The 26,040-nt window shown below is 38.0% G+C and overlaps 1 protein-coding gene across 1 annotated transcript in view; it reads left to right on the forward strand.

Moving 5' to 3' along the window:
* The window catches only part of tns1a (tensin 1a), a 153,954-nt gene that overhangs the window by 47,486 nt on the left and 80,428 nt on the right, over positions 1–26,040 (forward strand). The window contains 10 exon segments of the mRNA XM_055164954.1: positions 591–641; positions 743–865; positions 2,017–2,081; positions 2,354–2,437; positions 7,570–7,682; positions 7,775–7,835; positions 10,068–10,143; positions 10,225–10,354; positions 10,560–10,625; positions 11,408–11,533. Coding sequence (XP_055020929.1) covers positions 591–641; positions 743–865; positions 2,017–2,081; positions 2,354–2,437; positions 7,570–7,682; positions 7,775–7,835; positions 10,068–10,143; positions 10,225–10,354; positions 10,560–10,625; positions 11,408–11,533 — 895 coding nt within the window.

Consider the following 26,040-nt stretch of genomic DNA (forward strand, 5'->3'; position numbering starts at 1 on the left):
ATCAAAAACAGACCTGGAGTTGTGTTTTGTTTCATTCTTACACATTTCAGTAACCCTTTATTATTAGTCTGTCTACAGCTCCAAAGCTGTAAATATTCTGTTCCACCTTGTGATGTTTAAGTTAACAGTTTTAGCATTAGATTTAGCAGAGACTGGTAATTCCAGGTCTGAAATTATCCAAATGATTCTAGTGAAGGTGTATTGCGTTTAAAAACACAGTGGAGCTCTTTTTGTATTACTGCATGGCATAACAAGTTGATACAGAGTGTTTTAAGTTTGAGATAAGAACTCAGCCTAAATATGCAGTGTTTGTGTGTTAAATGTGTGATTACAGCACAACTTATTAAATATTTATGTATTAAGTTTTAAGACAGTAAATATCAGGTACAGCGCCCTTAAAGCCACATTGTGTAACATTTTGGGCCAGTAATTAGTCTCAATAAAAGCTTTTCTTCATTATTACATGTATTAAAACAGTTCAAATGCTAGCTTTTTAAGGCTGAAATGTTTTGCAGTAGGCCTTTAGCACAATATATGTTTAGTTCACAATAATTTCAAATGTATATTGTGTATTTTTTCCCTTATTGCAGGTACTCAATCTCAGTGAGCGAAGAAACGACCTGATAAAGTTGAATCACAAGGTACTCACTCGCACGTTTCATATGTTTACAACCATTCTGTATCTACCGTCTGATCCTTGTAAAAAGTCTAAATATTTGACTCCCTGCCTGATGTTTTGCAGGTTCTGGAGTTCGGCTGGCCAGACCACCACGCACCAGCCCTGGACAAGATCTGCAGCATGTGTAAGGCCATAGACACGTGGCTCAACGGAGACCCGCACAACGTGGTGGTCCTGCATAACAAGGTGAAAAACATTTAAAACAATATTATCTGTTACATAAGCGTGAGTTATTGTACAGTTGTAGGGAGTATTATCTGTTCCATAAGGTTGAGTGTTTGTACAGTTGTAGGGAGTATTATCTGTTCTATAAGGGTGAGAGTTGTACAGTTGTAGGGATTATTATCTCTTACTTGAGAATGAGTTGTACAGTTGTAGGGAGTATTATCTGTTACTTGAGAATGAGTTGTACAGTTGTAGGGAGTGTTATCTGTTACATGAGAGTGAGTTGTTGTACAGTTGTAGGGCGTATTATGTGTTCCATAATGGTGAGTTGATGTACAGTTGAAGGGAGTATTATCTGTTACACAAGGGTGAGGGTTTTTTTGCATTCATTTATGTGTTTTTATTTAAATTTGCAACCTTTTTATTTTTAGTATGATTTCATATTATTACTGTTGATATATTTTTATTTATCTGTTTGAAGTTTGCAAGCTTTTTATTTAAATTTTTTCATTTCTTTGTTGTCTGTAGTTTTTGGACTTATTTTTCTATTGTAATGGGCAATAACATATTTGAAATTCCATTCATACTTTTTCATTAGCTTTTTGATATTTTTTTTCATGTCTTTTCTCTATAAAATAATAATAAAAATATAAAACAAGGTCAACTGTTAAATAATATGTTTTTCATAGTTTGAATACAAAAGCCAGATTTGCAAAAAAGAAAACAAAAAACAAAAAATGATTTAGTAAAATTTTTGTGGTACAGTTTGTTTTTGTTAGTTTTTTTCTTCTGGTAGATCCAAATGTTGCTTATTCTTTGTACTGTAATTGTATTTTGCTTATGTTTACAATATACACATCACATTTTTCCACTTTGTTTTGTTTGTAGTTAACCGTAATACCATACCTGCTTGTTTCTGCGGACGTGTCATTGCTTTGCCTGGAATGTTCCACAGTATGACATTAAACAGCTCTACGTTACATTTACTAAATTACAGGTGGATTTATATCTCAAAAATACCTAGAAAAACATGGCTTCTGACCTTTATCTTGGTCTGGTTTGGTCTCCATGAAGATAAAACTGTATTGTGAAACACTCCATACAACGCAATAACATCTCCATGGTAACATCGTAATTTTACAGTGTGTTTTGTATGTTTTTGTGTGTAACAGGGGAATAGAGGGCGCACAGGAGTGGTGGTGGCCGCTTACATGCACTACAGCAACATCTCCGCAAGGTAACCGACCCTCACACTTCTCCCCATTACACGCCTCCAACCTGCCAGATTCAAACCCGATGTCGCTGCCCGGGCCCCACACCAAACGCCGTCTTCTTCTTCTCCCCTTCAAATAGACATGTTTTTAGGGCTAGCAGATGTGACTGAGCCAGGAGGATAAGTGATGGAGCCTATGGGGATCTCAGTAAATCTCTCACTTTGAGGAGGCCATTTTCCACTCCATATTATGTTGGTTGAGTTTTCTAACTTTTTTTCTGTTTTTTATCTTTTAGCGCAGACCAGGCTTTGGACAGGTTCGCCATGAGACGCTTCTATGAGGACAAGGCACTTCCGGTGGGGCAACCGTCACAAATAAGGTGAGTAGAAGAATCACCTAAACCAACTATGGAGTCTTCTGGTTCTAAGTTTCACCAGACTTCTTATTTCACTTACCCATAAGGAATAAATGTCAGGCCTATTGTATTACAATGGTATACCTCGCCAAATGTTCATAGTTGGTCATATAAGCTCCGAAACATATAGTTAAATAAGGTACTTTAGATCAGTGTTTCCCAAACGTTTTTTTCTGGGGACCCATATTTTAAAAGTTACAAATCTTTGTACCCAAGTCAATAGACATCATTCGTAAATCACAAAATAAAGGTGGATTTGACCATTATTGAACACTGATGAGGATATTTTATTGTTGACTAAGTGATCATGTCTCTGATCAATTTGTTTCACTCAAGTTTTAAACAAGGAAAAACAGTAATTGAAGCAGCAATAAAAAGATCCATATGTTGCCTATTTGGACATTAACCAGCAATATTGGAACAAAATAGTCTGTAGAACTGTATATTGCAGACCTACTTGCAGATAGTGACAAGGTGACCCCCCAAAAATCTCTTGTGACCCACCTGAGGGTCACGACCTCATCTTTGGGAAACAATACTTTAAGTCACAGACTGTGTAAAGAAGTGGACTAAGTGAGTATGGCATCACCCATAGTGTTCATCTCCAGTCAATGAAGCTCACAAAGGTTAGCTGTTGTAGGGGCAGATTGTAATATCATAGCAACCAAAGAGTTTATATGGAGCAGACATGTTGAAGGTAACTCCCCTTCTCTCCCACACTGATGGCTTATCAAGGAGCGGGTGCTTAACAACACTGTTAACCAGACCTGAAGAAGGTGCCCGATTTGTCTGTTATTAATGTACATATATTTACAGACAAAATAGTGAAATAAAAACACAGCTCTACATAAAAACAAAGTGGGTTGTGTAAAGTGGGTTAATATGAACATTTTAAGACCAAAATGAGGAGCCTAACAGCAGCTAAACAGGAATTACAGAGATAGGGGTGACAATTTTTCAATGTAAAGTGAATTGGACCCAGAATCGATGGAGCCAGAAACGCCCTATGCTCTCCATCCTATTTGGAATGCAGCTAGCAAGATTCTGAAACTAACCCAAAATTATTTAGTGCAATAACCTCATCATATTTCTCATATTAAAGGCCTTCTATTCTACTACTGTGTACTGTCTGCATCCAGCATTTCATTGTCCAATAATCAGGAATGCATAGTCAGCATGCTAGTTGTTGTTGGTACTGTAAAAGTTTTGAAAAGCATTTAGAAATTCAGCGTGGTGAATAATTACGATGCTCAGAATGCATAAGGATAAAATGAGGTTGTTCTGTTTTTATTTTTATAATAGAGCAAAGGATCATGGTGTATAAAGTTCCCGCTGCATTTTTTACCATTTATTAAAAACATGTATGTTGAATAGATGTAATCATGTTTGCACCATACATTTCACTTCATTCTAAGCTTCTTGTTTGCATATTTGTTCTTTACTTACACACTTTCTAAAACGGGCCCTTTTTTTATTTTCTCCGCTACAGTAGAAACCTCAAACATCAACTGCAGAACATTTGTTAGTGAACATTCTTCTCGGTTTCTCTCTAATTGACTTTAAATCGCCCTAATTGTATGAGAAAGCGTCCAGGCCCAGCTCTCCGGGGAACAGCATAGCATAGCGTAGCATTCTTGGACCAAAATTACGCAACTTTCTCCCCCCTGATTCAACACAACTCAAGCTAATGTCAGAAGCACATTCCAAACCAGCGCTGGTCAAAGTCTCTGGAAGTATTTAAACAATGTTATATTTGGATTGCGGATCACTGAAGGGGTTCGGACTCATAAATCTGCCACAATGTATTTACTATGTGAGGAGCTTTTGTGCGTTATGGGACTGTAAAGCGGTCCACACATCGCGCTGTGTTACCTGGAGAGACCCGAAGAGGAGAAAGGACAGGAGGTTAGAGAAACATGGGGGGAATAAACTAAAACTAGCGCATTAGGAGCAATTACAGGCCAAACATCTGCGTCCATTGTTCCGGGTCTTGAGTCAATAAATGAAATAATCATCACAGCATCTGCTTCATCTTGAGAAATGTTCTGCATTCTACCGTTTAAAGGGACCGTAATACGCTATTTTCCGAGCTATGCGATAATGTTTCCTTGTCACAAACGTCCCTGGAGTTGTGTTTTTTTGTTTTTTTTTCCACATATACTTAACACAAAACACTGCATATTTAGGCTGAGTTCTTGTTCCACCTCGTGATGTCATGTGGTAATACTTGAAAATTTAACTACCATTAGATGACACAAGATTGAACAGAGCATTTTTAGCTTTGGAAATATTGACAGACTAATGATAAAGAGTTACTCAAACATGTGTGATTGAAACAAAACACAGCTCCAGGTCTGTTTTTGATGGGATAACATTAAAAGATGGCTTGTAGCTTAGACGTAACTCTTACTTGAGTACAATTTTTGGCTGCTCTACCTACTTCTGGGGTTGAAATTATCTTAAAGGGCCTGTATGTCGCTGTTTCTCATCTCTGTTATAATCACAAACATACCTGGAGTTGTGTTTTGTTTCATTCACACATGTTTAACCTGCAAACCCTGCTTGCGGGTAGTCTTGCTTTCGTTTAGATGCTGACAGCGTTTTTGGGGTTTACAAATGCAAAAAATCTGAAACCACCCTCCAGAGTGGAAAAGTTGAATACGCTCCACCGTAGTTTTTCCGTCTACACTGCCCAAGAAGCAAAACTCTGGTCAGATCTGCTCACGTCGCGTACATGTTTACATCACATACATCACCACCTAGCGTCACCAATTAGCCGCCTAGCATGCACGCCCAATCAAATTCCACACACTTTTGCGTCACCGTATGTACGCAGATTTCCTCCCGAAAACACTCATCTAAACGTGGAATAAAAAGTGAAGATGCGATTATTCTTGGGTTCAACTTTACATATTTTCCAACATCTTCAATTGCGTTTTTAAATATCAAAACCAAACAGCTAGTATTTGATTACTGAGATCATACAAATTCATAACGCTGTATGAGACGATTATTAAACCATATCATGAAGCACATATGCCAGGCCCGTGACAGTTATACGTTGGATATGTGGACTGGCCCGTACCACATCCTCTTATGGCCATTCTAATAGTCATCTCCATCACTCCCGCTGTCAACCGCGATGTCCTTTAACAGTGACGTGTACCTCCAGCTCCACCTGTCTGCCCCAAGTTCTCGCAAGTCTAATTGAATCTCGGACGGGGCCCATCATCTGCAAGGTTGCTGGTGGTACGGCCCTTATTATGGTGATTAGCGGACCCGCGCCGGCCCCCCGGTACACAGGCCCCTGGTATAATGTGTTGCGCAGTGGCTTATGGGAGCCCTGGGAGGTGGCCCCGCTGTATCACTTAGCACTTAGCTCAGGCGTAGGTGTAAAGGGTAGGTATGATGGAGTATGGAGTCGAGTGAAGGTTTGAGAAGACATGGCAGGTCAGTGTGACGGTAGCGCAGAGTGCTGGTTTTGAGATAGGGTTTCAAAAGTATCAGAAATCGGATACTACTCGATACTGAAAATTGTGTACAAACTAGATAATCATTTGAGCAGGTATCGATACTAAAAAAGTCACATTCATAGGACAGAAATGAACCTTTTCTGAACAGCTTTAGAATGATGTTGAGCTGTATCAGAACAAGTATAAGAGCACATAGACTAGCACATGGAGCACTGTGGAACCTACCTGGACCACTGAGGGATTACACAGATATAAGCCCATATGGGAATAGAAAAGAAAAAAATTTATGTTGAGAATGTTTTTTTTTTTTTTTTTTGGTTTGTTTTGTTTTGTAGTACTTTATTATCCCTGTAGGGAAATTATCCTCTGCATTTCACCGATCCTTTCAGGAACAGTGAGCAGCACATGGAGCGCCCAGGGACCCACCTCCATGATCTTGTTGTTAGGCTTGGTCAGGATCACTTTAGCTAAAGGATTTTACCTAATGCATGTTTTTGTAGCCTGATTCATCAGTTGGCTTCACTTCATGGAAACCGTCTGACCTCACAGCATTAGAATTTGTTCGCTTGATGGTAGGGGGGTACGATTTTTAGTTAACCAATCACTGCTATTTGGTCGTGACGTATCTAATATACCAAATCCAGTAGGAAGAAGGGCAATAACATCTTTCCCCTTGATAAAATTCACCAAACATTCTCTTTGTTCTGGCTTTAAATCCTCAATTTCAGGAATCGTTGCCAACACAGAATGTCTGTCTTCGTCTACATCCATCTCGACCTCTTTCTTTACTGTTGTGGCTTCACAGCTCTTCACTGATTGGCCGGTGCGCAGTCTATAACTTTCAGGGATCTTGCAAACCTTCTAGTGTATTCCTATTCCTGGCCTAGTCGCTGGAGAGGAATGAAATTGAGCTGGAGGCACTAGGTGGCGCAAGCCTGGCTATGTTTTTTGGGTTTATGGGGAAACTGGAGTGCCCAGAAGAAACCCACCCAGACAAGAGAGAACATCCAAACTCCACGCAGAAATGCCGGAACCTTCTTGCTGTGAAGCGTGAGAGCCACTCAACCACCATGCCGCAATCATCATAGTATCGCAATCGGTATCGAGTACTGAGTTCCTTAGTACTGAAATCAAGATTGAAATTTTAGTTTTGTGAAGACATTATTTTGAACACTAAAAGTTGGAGGTCTGACTCTTGCTCTGAACAGTGCATACTGCTGTTGTGTCCTCAGGCAAGACACTTCATCCACCTTGTTTGTTTAAGATACAAATTGAGCTGTAGGAGTTGACCAGCACTTCAGTCAGGCCCACAGCAGCTGTAGCTAATAATATGTAGGGTAAATGAGTAATCTTCCACTTAGTTATTTTTGTATTTATTTCCGTGAAACTATTGTCTGACATTGGTACGGGGTGGGCCGCACATAAAATGCAAACCACCCCCGCAGTCCTCAATTTTTTCCATGTGCATAGTTCTCCCAGTCTGCGGAAATACTGTCGGACATTAAACCGGTCCGTGGCACAAAAAAGATTGGGGGACCACTGCCGTACATGTCTTCATTCCCCTAATCCCACTAATAGTATTTTTGAATATTCTAATGTATCACTGTTATATGTTTTCTGCAGATATGTCAGATACTTCAACGGCCTTCTCTCCGGACACATCAAAATCAACAACAAACCCCTGTTCCTCCACCACGTCATCATGCACGGCATCCCCAACTTCGAATCCAAAGGAGGTCAGTACTTTCACTATACTGTATGGCTATGAAAACTACAGTACTGCTTTCAAGTTTATCTACCAAGTATGATATTTGTACTTCTTTCACAGGCTGCCGTCCCTTCCTCAAGATCTACCAGGCCATGCAGCCAGTCTACACGTCAGGAATATAGTATGTATTTGAATTTCATATCTTATCACGACCTACTTTTTAGAAACTTGAAATGAATATAGTGTTGTATTGGGGATTAGCTTCAGAATTGGCTCTGTGCACAACGACGCCCAGCTAGCTTTTTGTTAGTGCCACTACTTCCTGTCAGCTTCTGTCTCTGGGGTTTTTGCCGAGTTTCTCTAAAATGAATAAATACTTAAAAATCAGTAGACAGTAAGTTGTGGGTGGATGTCATTCACATGTTTTTTGCTGTAAAAAACACAATTCACTGGAGGACGCTTCTGTGTTTTGAAAGATAAATGTTTGTGTTCCAATGCTAATGCTAATTTTGAAGCATAATAGAAATTTGGAATGAAACCTCAAACCCACCTTTTTTTTAAACACTTTTTTTTTTTAGCAAATGACAAAGTATATATACCAAACATCATATTTTTTGCAATTTTTTTTCCAAAGGTAACACCAACAAATACTACTACTACTACTACTACTACTACTACTACTACTACTACTACTACTACTACTACTACTACTACTACTACTACTACTACTACTACTACTACTACTACTAACTAACTAATAATAATAATAATAATAATAATATATTAATGATAATAATTAAATAATAAAACAAATACAAATAATCATTAATTAAGTAATAATAAAAGCTCAAATAAAAAAAAATAAAATATTATAACAATAATAACAAATGAAAAAACTGCAGATAACCCAAAGACAGTTAAATACATTGTGACAGATTAAAAAAAAAAGACGCACAACCATGCTAAGGTATGGTGCCCTTTTATATGTGTCCATATATTTCAAAAATGACTGCCATGTTTCTTCAAATTTTGTGGTTGAACCTGCAAGTGTAAACCTCATCCTCTCAATGTGCAAGAAACTCATAAGATCATTTATCCACTGATCTGTTAGTCTTTACTTTAAATTTTAATTGGTTGCTTATTTTATGTTTTAATAAAAGTTAGCATTAGTTTAAGACAGAGTCTATAACATCATGAAGAAAGAGGAAGGCATTTAAAAGTGCCCTACTTCTACCACCTAACACTAATTAATATCTCTTTAACTGCTAATTAGTTTGGCAATTAGAACTTAATTATGGTGAGTGTAAGCTAATGGTGTCCTCTAAAACTAAGTGTTACCAAACCAATATAAAGTATATGAGGGTATCAAAGTTTTCTGGGGATATGTTCACATGCACACCGAAATCTGATTATCATCTGATTTCTGGACCTTTAAGATGATTTTAATGACATGAAAACCACAAAATCAGGATGTGAGTGATCAGAGGGACCATGATTAGAAAGAAGTTAGATGATTTTACTTTTTACATGTCATTTTAAAGGTTCTGTATTATGCTAAATTGACTCTTGTTACCTTTAAGTCATGTAATAATGTTGTTACGTACTCAAAAACATACCTGCTCTGCCTAAAAATACAGGGATTGTGTGTTAAACATGTGAATGAAACAAAACACAACTCTTTATAATTACAAAAATCTGTTAATAATCTGATTTTAAGTGCATGTCACAGCCACTGGAATACTAGTTTAAAGGTGCATTTATTTAGTCTAAAAGTCATGTTACAAAGCATTTCTTCACTCCTCAATGACACTGTGCTTAGTTAAATTCATTTTTTTTTTACCAGAATTGACAGAGATGCTTCTAAACTTGTTTTCTTGGTTAACATCTGCGCCAACTATAGTCCTACATCACCATGCTGTAGTTTCAGGTGCATATTTTCAAGACTAGTATTTTAGTTTTTCACAGACCAGTGGTGGAACGTAACAAAGTAAAAGTAGAACTGTACTTAAGTATACGTTTTAGGTGTCTGCACTTTACTAAAGTAGATTGTAAAGTGGAAAAAAGAGCAGGTATCAGTACTTTCTGCTCCACTACATTTTTGAACAGGACTGAAAAGTAAAAGTATTTTTTATTATAGTTTGAGCCCTGCTGAAAAATCTGAAGAGTATTTATTTTTAACACAGAAACAAAAATATACAAAGGAAAACAGCTGGGAAAAAAGACAAAATCAGTACATTTGATGCTTTATTAGACCTCAAATACTTTCACTTTTTACTCTTTAAGTACTTTTACATAAATAGATTTACACATACTTTTACTTTTATTTGAGTATTTTTTGCTCCAGTATCTGACATTTACTTAAGAAACACAGTTCATTGCTCATTTTAAACTATATATTTTATTTCATTTGCAGTAATGTACAAGGAGACAGCAACACAAGTATCTGCATAACCATAGAGCCCGGCCTGCTTTTGAAAGGAGACATCTTGGTACGACTTATCTTTTCTAAATATACCAATACTAACAAATAAATCCCAAGTACTTTTTCATAAATACTTTCTCCTCCGCAGTTGAAATGTTACCACAAAAGATTCCGAAACCCGACTCGAGACGTGGTATTCCGGGTGCAGTTCCACACATGTGCCATCCACGACCTGGGGGTGGTGTTCGGGAAGAGTGAGCTGGATGAGACTTTTAAAGGTACGATTTCAAAACAGGTCCTTTTAAAATGTATTTCAGTTCAGGACATGTCTGCTACAACAGTGTGGTTCATTCAGTAGGAAATGGGGCCCTCTAGTGGCCAGGGCACATCTGTATTTCCAGTAGTATTATTAAATTAGGTACTAATGCTGTACTGTAAATTTGAATTGTTTGTTGATGTTTTTTGTGTTTTATGTTTTCACAGATGACAGATTTCCAGAGTATGGGAAGGTGGAGTTTGTGTTCTCTTATGCACCAGAGAAAATTAAAGGTAAACTCATAACTGTGTAACTTTTTGACACATTTTTTTCTTTTATTTTTTATTAAAGACATCGAAACTATGAATGACATGTCTCGAAAGCAGTAAACAAAACAGTAAACTCATAATATTTAGATTTAAAAATAATTTTAAATATACACCCTTTGCTTTGCAAGCAGTGAAGTAACACCGGTTTCAGTAAACTTCATCATGAAACTCACTGAGAGAAGGTTTGCAGCACTATCTACAAAGCAAAGGGTGGATAGTTTGAGAAAATGAATTGTTAAAAATATGAAAAAATATATTTTAGTTATTTAACTATTTAACTTATTTAATGTCTTCAACCTGTAAATAAAATGAAGAAAGTATTAAACATAAAGAAAAAAAAAAGAATGGCTTTTGTCGTGTAGTATTATAATACATCATTATTCATGTATTGAATATAATATATACTTATTATAATGACTGTATTGCTAATTGACATTGACATTTGCACACATGTGATAGAACATGGATACTGACAAATCATAAAAAACTGAATTCCAGATGGACACCGCATGTCTTTTTTTTTTTTTTTTTTTTTTCCATGTCCACTTATGTAGAATCATATTGTTTTTGTTGGGGATTGGGTTCACAAACATAAAATATGCCTGACTAATTTTGTGCCCAAAAGTTCTTTCAACTGACAACAAAATTGCATTAATAATTAGACTGAACAGCTTAGCAACATTGCATTTCTATATGAAAACTCTTGCTTTTATACTTTGTTTTCTTATTCCTCTTTTTCTGTGCAGGGTTGGGGCACCTGGAGAATGGACCAAGTGTGTCTGTGGACTACAACACCCAGGACCCTCTGATCCGCTGGGACTCCTATGACAACTTCAACGCCCGCTGTGAGGATACTGTGGAGGGGGAGCCAGGTCAGCATCTACAGACTGTTTTATTTGAATATCTGTCATGATGGAGATTCTCAACTCAAGATTCAGTTCAGAGTGCACATCTTAACCAAAAGCAGTAATATTTAAGAGAAGACTGAAATTATAAACTAATCCAAGAATCACATGCATTTCAGAACATGTTTGTAGAGGTCTAAACTACAGAGTTAGCAGCTTTTACATGGAATAAGACCCCATTGAGGCACAGGGAGGGCATCTGACAGACACAGACATTTCAGAACGTATTTATGGAGATTTAAACTACAGGGTTTGCAGCTTTTTCCCAGAACAAGGAACAGCAGGATTGGTCTAACACGTATACAAGCGCCACTTCTGCAGCAAGTTGTTTGTAAACAGAAACAACTGGCTGTAATCAGGGCTGTCCTGTGTGATGTCACATAGTACTTGAAATTGCAGAGGCCATTAAAGACCAGAAAACTTCAAATCTACCTGGTTTGTGCTACATTTTCTTAAAAAAAAAAAGGATTTAGTGTTTAGTTCCACTTTAATCCTTTAATAATGTAGCACAGCCTTGTGTGATACATGGTAATAACTGGAGTTCAAATTTGACTATCAAATGTTTGTATAATTTAAGAGTATAGTTCCTTGATACCCTTATAATAATGTACATTTAATGTCTGTCATTCATATAAAAATATGTATTTAAGTATGTGTAGGAATTCCTGCCCCCCCTTCCTCCTCCCACAGTCTGTCAATTAGTACTTTAAATAGTGTCTGCAGAAATAGGCGGGCGTCAGTCGCCTGCTGCTGCCTCCCCTCTCTCCCCCTCTCTCCCCCCGTCCCTCCTCTGATCCTGTAACCCGAGCCCATAGAGAAACACCGGCTCCCATGGGACACGGCACCCACCTCGGCCGCTGCTGCACCAGTACAGGAAGTGAACTCTGTGTCAGTGCCTGCTTGAGCACAGTTTTCACCTGTGCATTCTGTTGTTGTGTCCTTGAGCAAGACAACTACCATTCTGATTATCCAGTGAGAAAGCAGAATGAGCCTCACATGAGTCTCTCATTTGGGTTGCAAGTTCCAATGCTGAAAGCCAGTTGGTTTAAACCTAAAATGCATCTCTCATCTGAATGGTCACTACCAGTACAGTCTGTGCACCAATACAAATACACCTGATCTCACATATCATATTCACACAAGCAAGTAAGGTGAAATGTCTTGCTCAAGTACACAACAACAGCATCAACTGGAGTGGGCTTGAATTACTTACCTAAATGTTTGCGTAAATAGCTCTTAATTAGAACTGTTGATTATGATCTAAGTAATTGTGTTTTCAGTTTTTTAATTGTGTTTTCTTAGTTGTTTTTTTTTTTTTTTTTTTTTCATAAATGACCACAAAATTCCTCAATTTAAAGGTGCATTATGTAACTTTTCTGGTAGTCCATCTCCTGCTTTTCTCCATGGAGATGTTATTGCTATGCCTGGAATGTTTCACAGTATGGGATTAAAACTTTCTATTCTTCATGGAGACCAAACCAGACCAAGTTACCCGTCAGATCTGTGGAGAGGCCAACCTGCCAGTTTTTCTAGGCATCTTTGAGCTATAAAACCACCTAAAATTTAATAAATGTAACTTAGATCTGTTTAATGTCATACTGTGGAACATTCCAGGCAGAGCAATGACTTATCCATAGAAACAAGCAGATGACAGACCCTGAACCATAAGGTTACATAGTGCACCTTTAAGTAAACAGTAGCACAATGCGTGTAAAAAGTACACATAACTCACTACTACTACCCCCCGCTGCTGATTCTACTATCTGTTGACTCAGTGCTTGGCTCCTGTGCTGCTGCCTCCACTTTACACATTCTGTATATATAGGCCTTTTTACAGCTTCAGTTCATTTTTATGGACTTCCCTTGAGAGGCGTTTGTGGTAATTGCAGTGTTGCATTCAGGTCAGTGGGAATCGCCAGTGCTGCAGGTTTGGGCCTAATTGAATGGGCCGCGGAGTTTCTACATAGTCAGCGAAAGAGGCCCGCGCCAGTTTATTCATTTCGGTAATTACAGCGTTCACTCACTCGGACGTTCGGACGGAGAAAGAGGAGGGAGAGAAACTGCTAACTACAGTGAGATTTTCGATATCGGTAGAACTAAGCGTTTATCCTTTTAGCCCCGCCCACTTTGTCCTTTCCGCAGCTGCGATATTGCACCATGACCCAGAAGCTACTGTCGAGGATCGTAGCGTGCAGCTGTTTTCTTACAGTTTTCCAATTTTGTGCCAACTTTAAACGCCCTTTTTTTGCTAAATTGCCTCTTGTGAGCTTTAAACCATGTTATAATACTGTTACCTCTTCAAAAACAGGCCTGGAGTTGTGTTTTGTTTCATTCACACATTTTAGTAACTCTTTATTATTAGTCTGTCTACATCACCAAGCTCAAAAGGCTTACTTCAATAGAGATTGGCAATTCCAGGGCTGAAAATATCCACATGAGTCCCGCAAAGGTGAGCAGAGTTTAAAAACACAATAGAACACTTCCTACACTGTATATATTTTCGGTATCTGTACTTCAGAACGATTTTAAAGTGGATCCTTCAGCTGATATCTCTCTCAATTTTCTACTTCACTACATTTTTTGAACTTAAGTGAAAAGTAAAAGCATTTTTTGTATAGTTTTTGAGACCTGCTGAAGACTGAAAGCTGAGGGATTAATATTAGGTTTTTAACATATTTGTAATTTGACCAAACACAAATATACAAATTAAAAGTTTTATGAAACAAATGTTGAACAAAATTCAGCACAAATCTTTATCAGAATCACTACATTTGAAGCTTTGTTCACCCTCAAAATCTGTGTAAAATACTTTTACTCTTTAAGTAAATTTTGAAACATGCTCTTAAATTACTTTTAAGTAGATTTTTTTTCATGTAATACTTCACTTTTACTAGAGTATTTTCTAGCTCTAGCATCTATACTTTTATTTAAGTAACAAAATTGAGGAATTCTTCCACCATTGCTTCCTGTATCACCACATGACATCACAAGGTGGAGTGTTTCCAGTGTGAGGGAAGAACTTGGCTTAAATATTCAGGATTTGTGAGTTAAACGTGTGAATGAAACAAAACACAACTCCAGGTCTGTTTGTGATGAGGAAACATTACAACTTAGATCAGAAAATAGCATGACTTGGGCCCTTGAAAAAATATTTATGGATATCTTTTGTGGAATTCTTTTTGGTCAGTTTTAGAAAGCAAGGACACAATTATCAATTACTATGACAATTCGGTGATTAATTATTGAACAGAAAGTCCCTAACCACTTACTTTTTCCATTTCTTTCTGCACGTATTTATCATTGCTGTTTGTTTGACCCCTCCACCGGCCACCTTTTATCTTAGCGGCTTTAGCCTAGTGCTGACTCTAACACAAACTATCAAAGCCCAATGACGAAAACATAATCGCCATCCCCGCTCGGGACTGACGATGCTCTGTATACCGATGTGACTACTGCTGATGCCGTATCCACATTTACCCCGGTGACCTCACACAACCGGACATCACAAACATCTCCCATAATCCTCCTGACTGTGCCGCTCTATTTTTATTCGCCAATGCTAATCACTCAGCGGCTGTCACTAGAGCAATCCGGACTTGTTTATTTGACCAGGCGCTAAAGCCGCTTTTTATCCCCTGCACGCCGCGCCCCAACGTTTAACTCCACGCTGACGCCATTTTGAACCCAGTCTGGTGACCTTGGAAACGGGGCTAAAAGGATGTAATGAAAGATGAGGGGGCTTGAAAGAGGTGACTAACTTAGAAGTGTTAAAAGTTCTATAGGACGCAAAACTGACTCTTGTGAGCTTTGAAGGTGCATTGTGTAGCTTTTTTTCATGGAGATGCTGTTGCTTTGTCTGGAATGTTTCACAAGTATGGTATTAAACCTTTCTATATTCATGGAGACCAAACCGAAACGAGTTATGGGTCAGATCTGTAGAGAGGCGACCCCACTCACAGTCAGAATCCCTGTTTTTCTAGATATTTTTGAGCTACAAAACCACCTGTAATTGAATAAATGTAAAGTAAAGCTGTTTAATGTCACACTGTGCACCTTTAAGCCATGTTAGAATGTTGTTATCTCCTCAAAAACGGACCTGGAGTTGTGTTTCATTCCATTCACACATGTTTGAATCACTCAAGCTCAGAATGCTCTTTTCCACCTTGTGATGTCATGTAGTGGTAGTTTCAAGTCAAGATTCAAGTCCTTTTACTTTTAGTTCAGTAGAGATTGGAAATTCCAAGACTTAAATTATCCAAATGATTCTAGTGAAGATGTGTGGAGTTTACAGATACTGTTGATACATGCTCAGAGGAGTATCGAGTATTTATGTTATTGCGTTCTTTTTTCAGACTAAGAGTTTGTTTTCATGCCTGACAGTTTCGATTGTTCACTAGCACTCTTCCTCAGAGTAGTCACGTGAAGTATGAGGTATGAAAACAAACTCTTGGCCTGAAAAAGAACCCAATAACATACATTTTCAAAACACCAAATGAACCTCATTGGATTAGAGTATTGAGTAGTTTCGATTCTAGTTTTGGTATCTGATTACTTAATTCTGCTGTTTCACTCAGTGCAAGCAAATAAAGATGACGATCCCTCTACAAAACCATTGCATAGCAAAGTTTTAAAGGCCCATAGTACACCATTTTCTGATCAGTTATAATGTTGTTTCCTCATCACAAACAGACCTGGAGTTGTGCTTTGCTTCATTCACACATTTCACACACAAATCCTACGTATTTAGGCTGAGTTCTTCTCTCAAACTTAAAACATTCTGCTCCACCTTGTGATGTTTTGCTGTAATACAGGAAGTGCTCCACTGTACTGATAAACTCTGCACACCTTTACTAGAATCATTTGGATAATTTCAGCGCTGGAATTGCCAATCTCTACTTAACTAAAGGTAAAAAGTAGATGTTCATGAAACCAGACCAATATTACCTGGTATGGAACAAAAACAAAAATGACTCGTACCACTAGTCATTTTATTTCTTGAGTTTCTTTACAGTGAGATATACATCACTGGAATGCGTACGTGCACCTTGTGTGTAGGCCGGCCTTTGCTCCACTAATAGCCCCCCGCTCCGGCAGCTGATGACCCCCCCAGGTCAGAGCAGTCACAGGACCATCTCCAGCCAACAAGGACTACACTACAACTATAGGGACCACAACTGGAATGGGCTTTTGTGCATTAGAACAGATCCCAGTGTAAGAGTTATCATTAAACAGATGAGTGAAAGGCAGCTGTTGTGGTGTTTACTGTTAACATAGAGGCTAATGGGCTTTGGCCACTGCATATTTTTGAAAAGTCATCATGCCTTAGTGAGTTGTTTAGGGAGATGTTGTATCTTTGTTTGGCGTCTGTGTTTAAAAGGTAATAAATCGAAATATGTGGAATGCGTTGAAACATTTGTAGGTCAATTGGTGTCTAACTATTCTTTCATGTGTTTGACAATGGTCTAAAGTATTATATAGCCTTTAGCATAAATCTTATTATATTGACCAGTTGTACAGACCAAGGCAAAGACCACAGCCAGTCTTTTCTACCCACTGACAGTTTGCTTGTGCTCAATTACTTACAACTTAGCATTAGCAGATTGTATTGCTAGTGTTGTCAGAGAATGGTAAATGGTCACATTTTTATGTAGAGCTTTTCAATCTGTAAGACATTATCTTTACGTAGCGCTTTACAAATGCTTTGTATCAAGGAACCACTCACCCATTTACTCACACATTCATTCCATTTTCAATGCAGAAAACCTGACAAAATACTTCTTAGAAAGAACTTTTCTATGTTAACTCTTTGGATGATGACATTTTTATAGTCCCAAAAGTTTAAGGCTTTTTAAAAGTTAAAAATAGCATTTCTTCAATTCTGTTTGCATCTTCACAATATAGCAAGAATATTGTAACATGAAATGAATATCATAATTGTATCATGCCATGTGATTTATAGGGGTGTGCATTGCATTGAGTCTGACGATACAGTACATATCATGATATGCATGTCAAGATTCGATATATCTCGATATATCCCAATACTAAAACAGTAGATGATGTAATGTAATTTATCAATCATTACTTCTAATAATACTGTCAACTGCACCTTCACGAGAACAACACAGTATGGAATAGAATTTATTACATTTTTTATCATGAGAACAGTGAATGTAATTAACACATTTTTGTGAAAAATATTATTTTAAAAATGTATATGAGTGCATTTTGGATCGATTCAAGAATTGTGCAATGAAGTATCACAACATATCACTGAACTTACACCCCTAGTCATTTACATATGGTTACATCCTTATTAGCTGTTAGCTTTACTTTGGTCACACATGTTTAGCATAGCATCCTGAGCATTAGCTTCATCAGTATCTAAGCTAAAGCTAAATGGGGCTACTTGACTGTGTTTTTGAGACAAAACTAACATCTATCTTCCTCCTAGCGTACAGTACAGTAGTGGGGTTAGCTTGGTGACCTAGCAGGGCGGCCTCTCTTGTGCCTGACCCCCCTCCCCATATTTGGCAGGGCTCTGGAGCATGTCTGGAATAGTTGGGTAGTGACAGACGCAGAGGGCTAGAGGGACAGCCATAGTTAGACCAGGACGCACTAGCAAAGTCTCCCTGTGAAGCTAGCTTACATTTTGATGCTGTTTAACCAAACTGCGGCTATATGACGTTGGCTAACTTTGCGGCGCCATTGCTAATTTGTCGGTAAGTAAAACATTTCCCACTTTTCACTTTTTCATTTTACATGGTCAAATTTCATAAGTTGCTGTGTCAAATCCTGTTACACATGGTAGCGGTTGTCAATTCTAACCACTTTCTCATACTTGATTGTGTTTGTTTATTTGGTCACCATGGTTACGATGTTGCCGCAGAGAGCAATTTGTGTGCGGAACATTTTATGAGTAGCCTGCAATTTCGGTTCACCAAAACTATTAACGACTTTGGTTGGTAACATCACAAAAAGCCTCGGATTTGTGCATTTTGCTATCAGCGCATTTTGCTATTAGCGGATATGCCTTGGGTCTGATCATGCTGCACGGATGAAACGTTAGACAAACACGGCCACCCTTCAGAATTCACCTTTTTTTGATAGAATTCCGTGCACGAAAGGTACTTGGAGTATCTCCCGGTGAGCTTGTAATACTCGTAGCGGGGCATCTTACTGACAGTGCAATGAGCGCTAGCAGCAGGTTCAAATCCTAGGCCCCAGACCCTGTGGAGAAGTACTTATACTCACTTTAATCTACTCACATAGTCATAGTGTTCTTTCCTCATCAAAAACAGACCTGGAGTTGTGTTTTGTTTTCATTCACATGTTTAAAACTTTAATGTTACTGTGTTGACTTAAAGGTGCACTGTGTAACTTTTTGGAAAACGGTACACCACTTTGACTACATGTCGTTTATTCCTGAAATGCTTTACAATATGGCATTTCATTTAATTATCTCCATAGGGACAAGTACTCCACATCACCAGGCCAAGTTACAGGTCAGGTCTGTGGAGAAGTGGACCCGCTCACAGAAATAATGAATGTTTTTGCAGTAGTTTTTGAGAAATAAAAACAACCTGTACTGAATAAATACAAGATATATGTGTTTACTGTCATACTGTGGAACATCTCAGGCAGAGCAATAACATCACCATGGAGACAAGCAGATGCAGTAAAGTGAAGTAAAGACAGTGCACCTTTAAGAGTAGTGTCATGCTACATTTGTGGAAATAGTCATGTCATGTAGTAATAATCACTGTTGGGCAAGTTACTTTAAAACTGTAATTTGTTATTTATTACTTATTACTGTCATTTCAAAGTAATTTGTTACTTTACAATATTACTGCATGTAAAATGTAAGGCATTACATTACTATTGCAGCACTTTTAAGTTATGCCAAAATAACTGCAAAGATGCTGAACTTTTGCGTCGTATATGGACTGAACCAGGACTAAACCAAGTCTAAACCAGGATTAAACCAGAGCTAAACCAGGACTAAACCAGAGCTGAACCAGGACTAAACCAGAGCTAAACCAGAGCTAAACCAGGACTAAACCAGAGCTAAACCAGGAATAAACCAGAGCTAAACCAGGACTAAACCAGAGCTGTACCAGGACTGAACCAGGTCTAAACCAAAACTGAGTTCTGCACTGGTTCCTTTCGTTCGCAGTTACCTGACAGTCTATGCAGGCTGCTGCTGATATCACGGTGATTTTAGTGAAGTTGTATGAAGAAAAACCCACCACTTCAATCCAGGTTAAAAAAGCATTGTAACGCGCATTACTGATATTTGTACCGAGTAAAATATTACAGTTTTCTTCCCTGTAATGCCTTACATTACTGTGTTACAGCAAAAAGCAAAGCATTACAGTAATTTGCTACTTTTATAGCACGTTACTACCAACACTGGTAATAATTATTACAAATATTAAGCTGCTGGGCCTAACAGCAGAGAGAAGCAGATACTACATAGACCATCATCATTTGCTCTACATCAGTGGAGTCATAGTTAACTAATAATGAACTAATTATTGAACTAATTTTTATTTATTTTTTTTTTCCCATGTATTTAAGCAAAATGTGTGAAAATGCCCTAGTGCAGATATCGGGTCTAAGCAGCTCTTATTGTCAAATACGTCTGCTGTTTGCCATCTGCATCTAAATAGAAAGCATTTGGATATCAGATGATAAGGAAGTGCACGGTTAGCATGTTAGTCACTGTTAGCTTTACAGTCTCAGGTATCTGAATGAATCATTATGATGCTCAGAACGTGTTGTGTAATTTTTTCAGAGGAGGGCCCGTCACCTGCTTGTCACCACAGAGATTTTATCACTTTGCCTCGAATATTCCAGTGTATGGCATTAAACAGGCAAGCGGAAGGTGCAGCTAGGCCAATTTATAGGTCATATCTGCGGTGAAGTGTTTTTAAAGGTATGTTTGAGAATGGCAAACACCCATGATAAAAGGAAAGACAAGTTTACAGCAAGATCAACTATTGAAACTCTTCAGACAATGCAATAAGTTCTTCGTGGTAGTGGACCACCAGAAAAGTTACACACTGCACCTTTTAAGTGAGGGATAACTATGGACCACTACAATTTTCACTGTAATGTGAGAATTGTTTATCATTTCACATTCAATCAGATTTTGGTTGAAATAGAAGCCACATTATATCTCAAACGCATTAATAATATTCTACGGAAGCCCTGAGGGGCAAGTGAAAAAAAAAAAAAAAAAAGTCACGTTATTTGGGCTTTTTTAAGTTGTTGGTGCGAAAACAAGACAAGAAAAAAGATAGAGCCCAATTAGAGCCTAAATGACATGCTGCTTGTTTTTTTTGTTTTTTTTCCGCTTGCCTCTCAGGGCTTCCGTAATATCTAGTTTCCCCTGACCTCTTGCTTTTAGGTGAGTCCAGTCCATAGACATTTAGCTTCTATACTTATATGGGGGTTTGCGGTTTGTGAGCTAATCTCCTCAGAGACACAGATGACGGCTCTCCATCCAAATAGCCCTCGGCCAGATGCACTTTTATGACAGCCCTGATCCAACTCAGTGACAGACACATGGAGCAAACGCGTGTACAGGGACGTAGACAGCTCCCAGCCAGACCGGAGACTCATCTGCACTTTATATGTGTAACTTCAGATTCTATTTGGCAGCGGGCTGGTGTATGGTCTAAATACTGTAAACACTCCTTTATTTACTCTCTGAACAGCCTCGTGATTATGTGGCACTCGCACTACATCGTGACACCTGTAGTTTGCAGTTTGTGGGGAAGTGTCTTGCTTAGGGATTGAAAAAAACATATGCTGTGCCCGTTTTCTAGGGATGCAACGATACAGCTTTTTCAGTTCCAATACAGATTTCGATACCACAGCTTTAAGCATCTGCCTATACCTGATATTAGGTGCATTGTGTAACTTTTCTAGTGGACTGTCCCCCACCTGCTTTTCTCCACAGGGATGTTATAGCTTTGTCCGGAATGTTTCACAGGATCATCTTGGAGACCAAAACCAGACCAAGGTTGCAGGTTAGATCTGTGGAGAGGCAACCCTGCTCAGTCAGGTTTTTTTTTTAGGTATTTTTGAGCAATAAAACCACCCGTAATTGAATAAATGTAAGGTAGAACTGTTTAATGTCATACTGTGGAACATTCCAAGAAGAGGAATGACCCATTAGAGCTGGGTATCATTAAGAAGTTGCCGATACAATACATACCTCAATACATAGGCCACGATATGATAGATATCTCGATACAGTGAACTTTTCGATTTGATACAATATATTTCAAATTGATTTGATACAGTTGAGTAAAAAACAATGGCTAAATCATGGCTGTGATACTAAAAGTCTTTGTTAAACCACTTCTTGTGCAAAGTGAATATAAAACACAAACATTTTAATCATCAAAACAGTGTCAAATGTCAAATAAACAAGTTTCCTTCCTCTGAACAAGCAACAAAACCATAGCGCTGTAACAAAATAATTTCGTAAAATATACCAAAAAAATACTCTTGGCGATATATCAATACAGCAGTCCACGATTTTGATATTGTATCATCACATTAAACGATACAATATTGATATTTTTGCGCACCTCTAATCTCCATAGAAACCAAAGAAAATGACGGATCCAATAGCAAAAAGTTACACGGTGGATGGTTAACAGATTCCAGACAGAAAATAGCATTTATTTCCTTTATAGAAAAATAAAATAAGCCGAAATTGATGCAATGTGTACACAATGTGTCTTTAATGTATCTCTCAAGTAACTACAGAACAGCTTTTTATAAATGAAAATTAAAACACTATGAGGCTTTTCTCATTACGTCAGTTTATAGACCCAACCAGGATATTGTAAACCGATATTTGATCCAGCTCACATTTCAATACCGGCACCAATGTCGGATTCCAGTATCGGATCTGTGCATCCCTACCAGTTTTTCTTACACAGGTCTGAACCAACCACCACCAGGTTGGCAGATCACCCAGCTCACTGCACCGCCGTGACCCCGATTCGATACTGAACAACAAAAAATATCAAATTCAACTGTTATGATTTTATATTTTTTAGATTTCTAGTTCAGCTTGCAAATAAGAAGAGAATATACATTGCAGACAACATCAGAATGAATTTAAGAAGTGCTGACAGTTACACACTTGACAAGCAGTTCAATCATAGTTACACAATATGAAAAAATCAATACACAATATGAAAATTCTATATCTACAAAAGAGACATTTGAAAAGGTCTTAGTTGGCAGATCTGGGTTAACATTGTCCAGGATGGTGACAGTGGGTATTGGAGTGGGGCTCATTGACATTTACGCAGCTATGGTAGCCTGGCAGGGACACGCTGCGGTGGGAGTGGAAGTAGACGTTGGCATTTAGACATTGGTTTGATTTCCATGACATCATCCTGGTCATGTTTTGTGGTTGGAAACTTTTGATAATAATGAAATAGGAGCTTTAAAATGCATTTCGATACAAACATTTTCCAACTCGAATTTTATACTAAGGAATAGACTAGATACTCAATACTGTTACTGATATCAACAATGGCAATAAAAACGCTCTATATTTAGACAATAGAATGTGATTTTCAACATTAAATCATAGTACTTTCTTTTATATTACCACGCCTTATATCTCTGTAATCCCACAGTGGTCTAGGGACGGGACTTTTTAGTACACCTGCTCAAATGAGTATACAATAGTTTCAATACTAGTTTTAGTAGTAGTAGTAGTAGTAGTAGTATTTAGTACCTGATTTTCAGGTACCGTAAGGGCATACTACTTCTTATATAGATTCATTGAATTATTATCAAACTATTTCTGAAAAGTCCAAATTTGTCCCTAATTATTCAGTAATTAGTTTCTAGTTTTGATACTATTGTTTTTAGAAATTAGTATCTGGGATCTGATTTGTGGACAAGTCTGCCAAGGGTGCAGAGTCCAAAGCATTTAAGCTTTTTTTTTTTTTTTGTGGCTCCTTTATGTTAACAAACTCTTTGGTGGAATGGCAAATTTTGTGGTTTTTTTTTTTTGTTTTTTTTTAAAGAAAGGAACAATAATTTACAATCTCTCCAACACATAGGAGTCAGAATATAAGTGGAAAAAGATTCAAAATAAGGCTCAAATATACAAGTCACAGCTTTAAACTCTTATATCCCTTTTTTCTCAATGATAAACTTACAGGTGCATTGTGTAACTTTTTGGTTGGGGGTCCGTCACCTGCCTGTTTCTATGGATATGTCATTCTTCTGCATGAAATGTTCCACAGTAACATATTAAATAGCTCTCCCTTACATTTATTTAATTACAGCTCGTTTTATAACTTGAAAATATTTAGTAAAACAGGCATTCTGATTGTGAGCGGGGTCACCTCTCCACAGATCTGACCTGTAAGTTGAGCCAGTTTGGTCTCCATGGAGATAGAAAGGCCATACAGTGAAACATTTCCAGATAAAGCAATAACATGTGCATGTAGAAAAGCATTTGACGGACCCTCCTCCCGAAAAGTTACACGATGCACTCGACTCAACTCAAGAAATGGCCAATTGTCCAAAATATATTATTTTGATCTACAAAAAGAAACTATAAAGAAGAAACATAGGGACAACATGCAGACTCAACAAAGCAAAACAAAACTAGGGCTGCACATCTTTAGTCATTTTTCAATGAATTGGGCGATTGGTGTTTAGTTAGATCCCATTTTTAATCGACTTTTCAATCACCAGGACATGTCTTAAGTCGACCAAGAATTTCTTTACTCGTCTCCAGCCCTGAAGGAAAGTCTCTGAGCTCTCCAACTTTACACGCTGCTACTGTTGAACGCTGTTAAGCTAGCTTCACTATCCCAAATCCCAAAAGTGCAGATTGTTGTGACAGCGCCTACTCCCTCTCGGCTAACCTGAATCTCGTGTTTAGTCTATGCTACGCGCACAGTAGCTAGGCAGGACTTTAATGACGCGCCGATAGCTGACAGACGGGCGCTCGGATGACATCGTGACATCACCCTGAAAGCCGTCTCTCTTTCTCTCCCTCCTCTCTTTCGCTCCCTCTTTCAGACACTGATCTGATCTCTGTCGCGTTAGCCCCGTGCAGACAGCTGGACAGCCAGGGAGAGACACGGCAGATATAAAGACCGCACAGTTTTCCCACCGTCGCTCACTGATACGCCGCCATGACACCTTTTTTCAGTAACTGTCATCCCATCCAACACGCATTCGGAGATGGATTTCGTTTTCTCTTTATGGAGATGAGAGGAGAGGGAGGAGATGAGACTCTTATTGGAAATTTGAATCTGGAGTCGTCTGGAATCTAACTTTCAGGAACAGACTCAATTCTCAATACCAATTCTGATATTGAAAAAAAAACAAAAAACTATTTTCAGCATTAAATGGTAGTACTTTATTTTCTATTCCCATGTGGTCTTAAACAGTATCTGTGTAATCCCTTATTGGTCCAGGTAGGTTCCATAGTGGTCTATGGATGTATAATAGTCTATGCGCTCTTATACTTGTCCTGATACAGCTCAACATCATTCTAAAGCTACTCTGAAAAGCTTCATTTCTGTCTTATCAATGTGACTTTTTTAGTATTGATACTTGGTGACTGCGGGATTACACAGATATGATGGGAATATAAAAGAAAGTACTTTGATTTAATGTGGAAAATCACATTCTATGATTAACAGAAAGCTTTTTTTTAACATTGAGGCACTGAAATCAGTATTAAGTGTCAACTATATTCCTTAGTATTGAAATCGAGTTTGAAATTTTGTATCATGACTACAATGTTGAGAGTTTTTCAAGTTCTTCTGTCACAGTTTGAGTAGAAATCAGGTATTCTCTATCCACCCCAATCTCATTTTTTACTTAAATTACAAGTAAATTACTCTCTGAGGAAAGCTTCAATCAGCTTACAAACATTTCGCTCAATCAAAACACCCTGCTGTCTACCATTTCTACCATTTACTCCAAACACCTGTGTTCTTCAGTAAGGACATCATTGTAGTATCGAAATCGAGTTTGAAATGTTCCACAATCCTGTTAAAAGTTTCTCCTTCTGTCACATCTTGAGAAAATGTTTATTGTCTGGATATTTTATGGAAAAAATGTCCCAGTTTTGACTTAAAGGTACATTGTGTAATTTTTTTTTTCTGGTGGAGTGTCTGTCACCTGTGTGTTTCTATGGATATGTGTTTTTTATGATAATTTCTTTGCCTGGAATGTTCCACAGTATGACATTATTTACGTTTATTCAATTCAAGTTTATAGCTCAAAAACACCTAGAAACACAGGATTCTCCCCAGATCTGGATTTGATCTGGTTTGGTCTCCATGAGGGTAGAAAGGTTTAATGCCATACTGTAAATCATTCAAGACAAAGCAATAACAACTCCATGGATAAAAGCATTTGACGGACCCTCCATCAAAACTTCTAGGGCAGGGTTTTATGATTTC

This window comes from Boleophthalmus pectinirostris, unplaced genomic scaffold (assembly GCF_026225935.1).
Source record: "Boleophthalmus pectinirostris isolate CB_2022bp ecotype Guang Dong unplaced genomic scaffold, ASM2622593v1 HiC_scaffold_11, whole genome shotgun sequence".
Classification (NCBI taxonomy): Eukaryota; Metazoa; Chordata; class Actinopteri; order Gobiiformes; family Gobiidae; genus Boleophthalmus; species Boleophthalmus pectinirostris.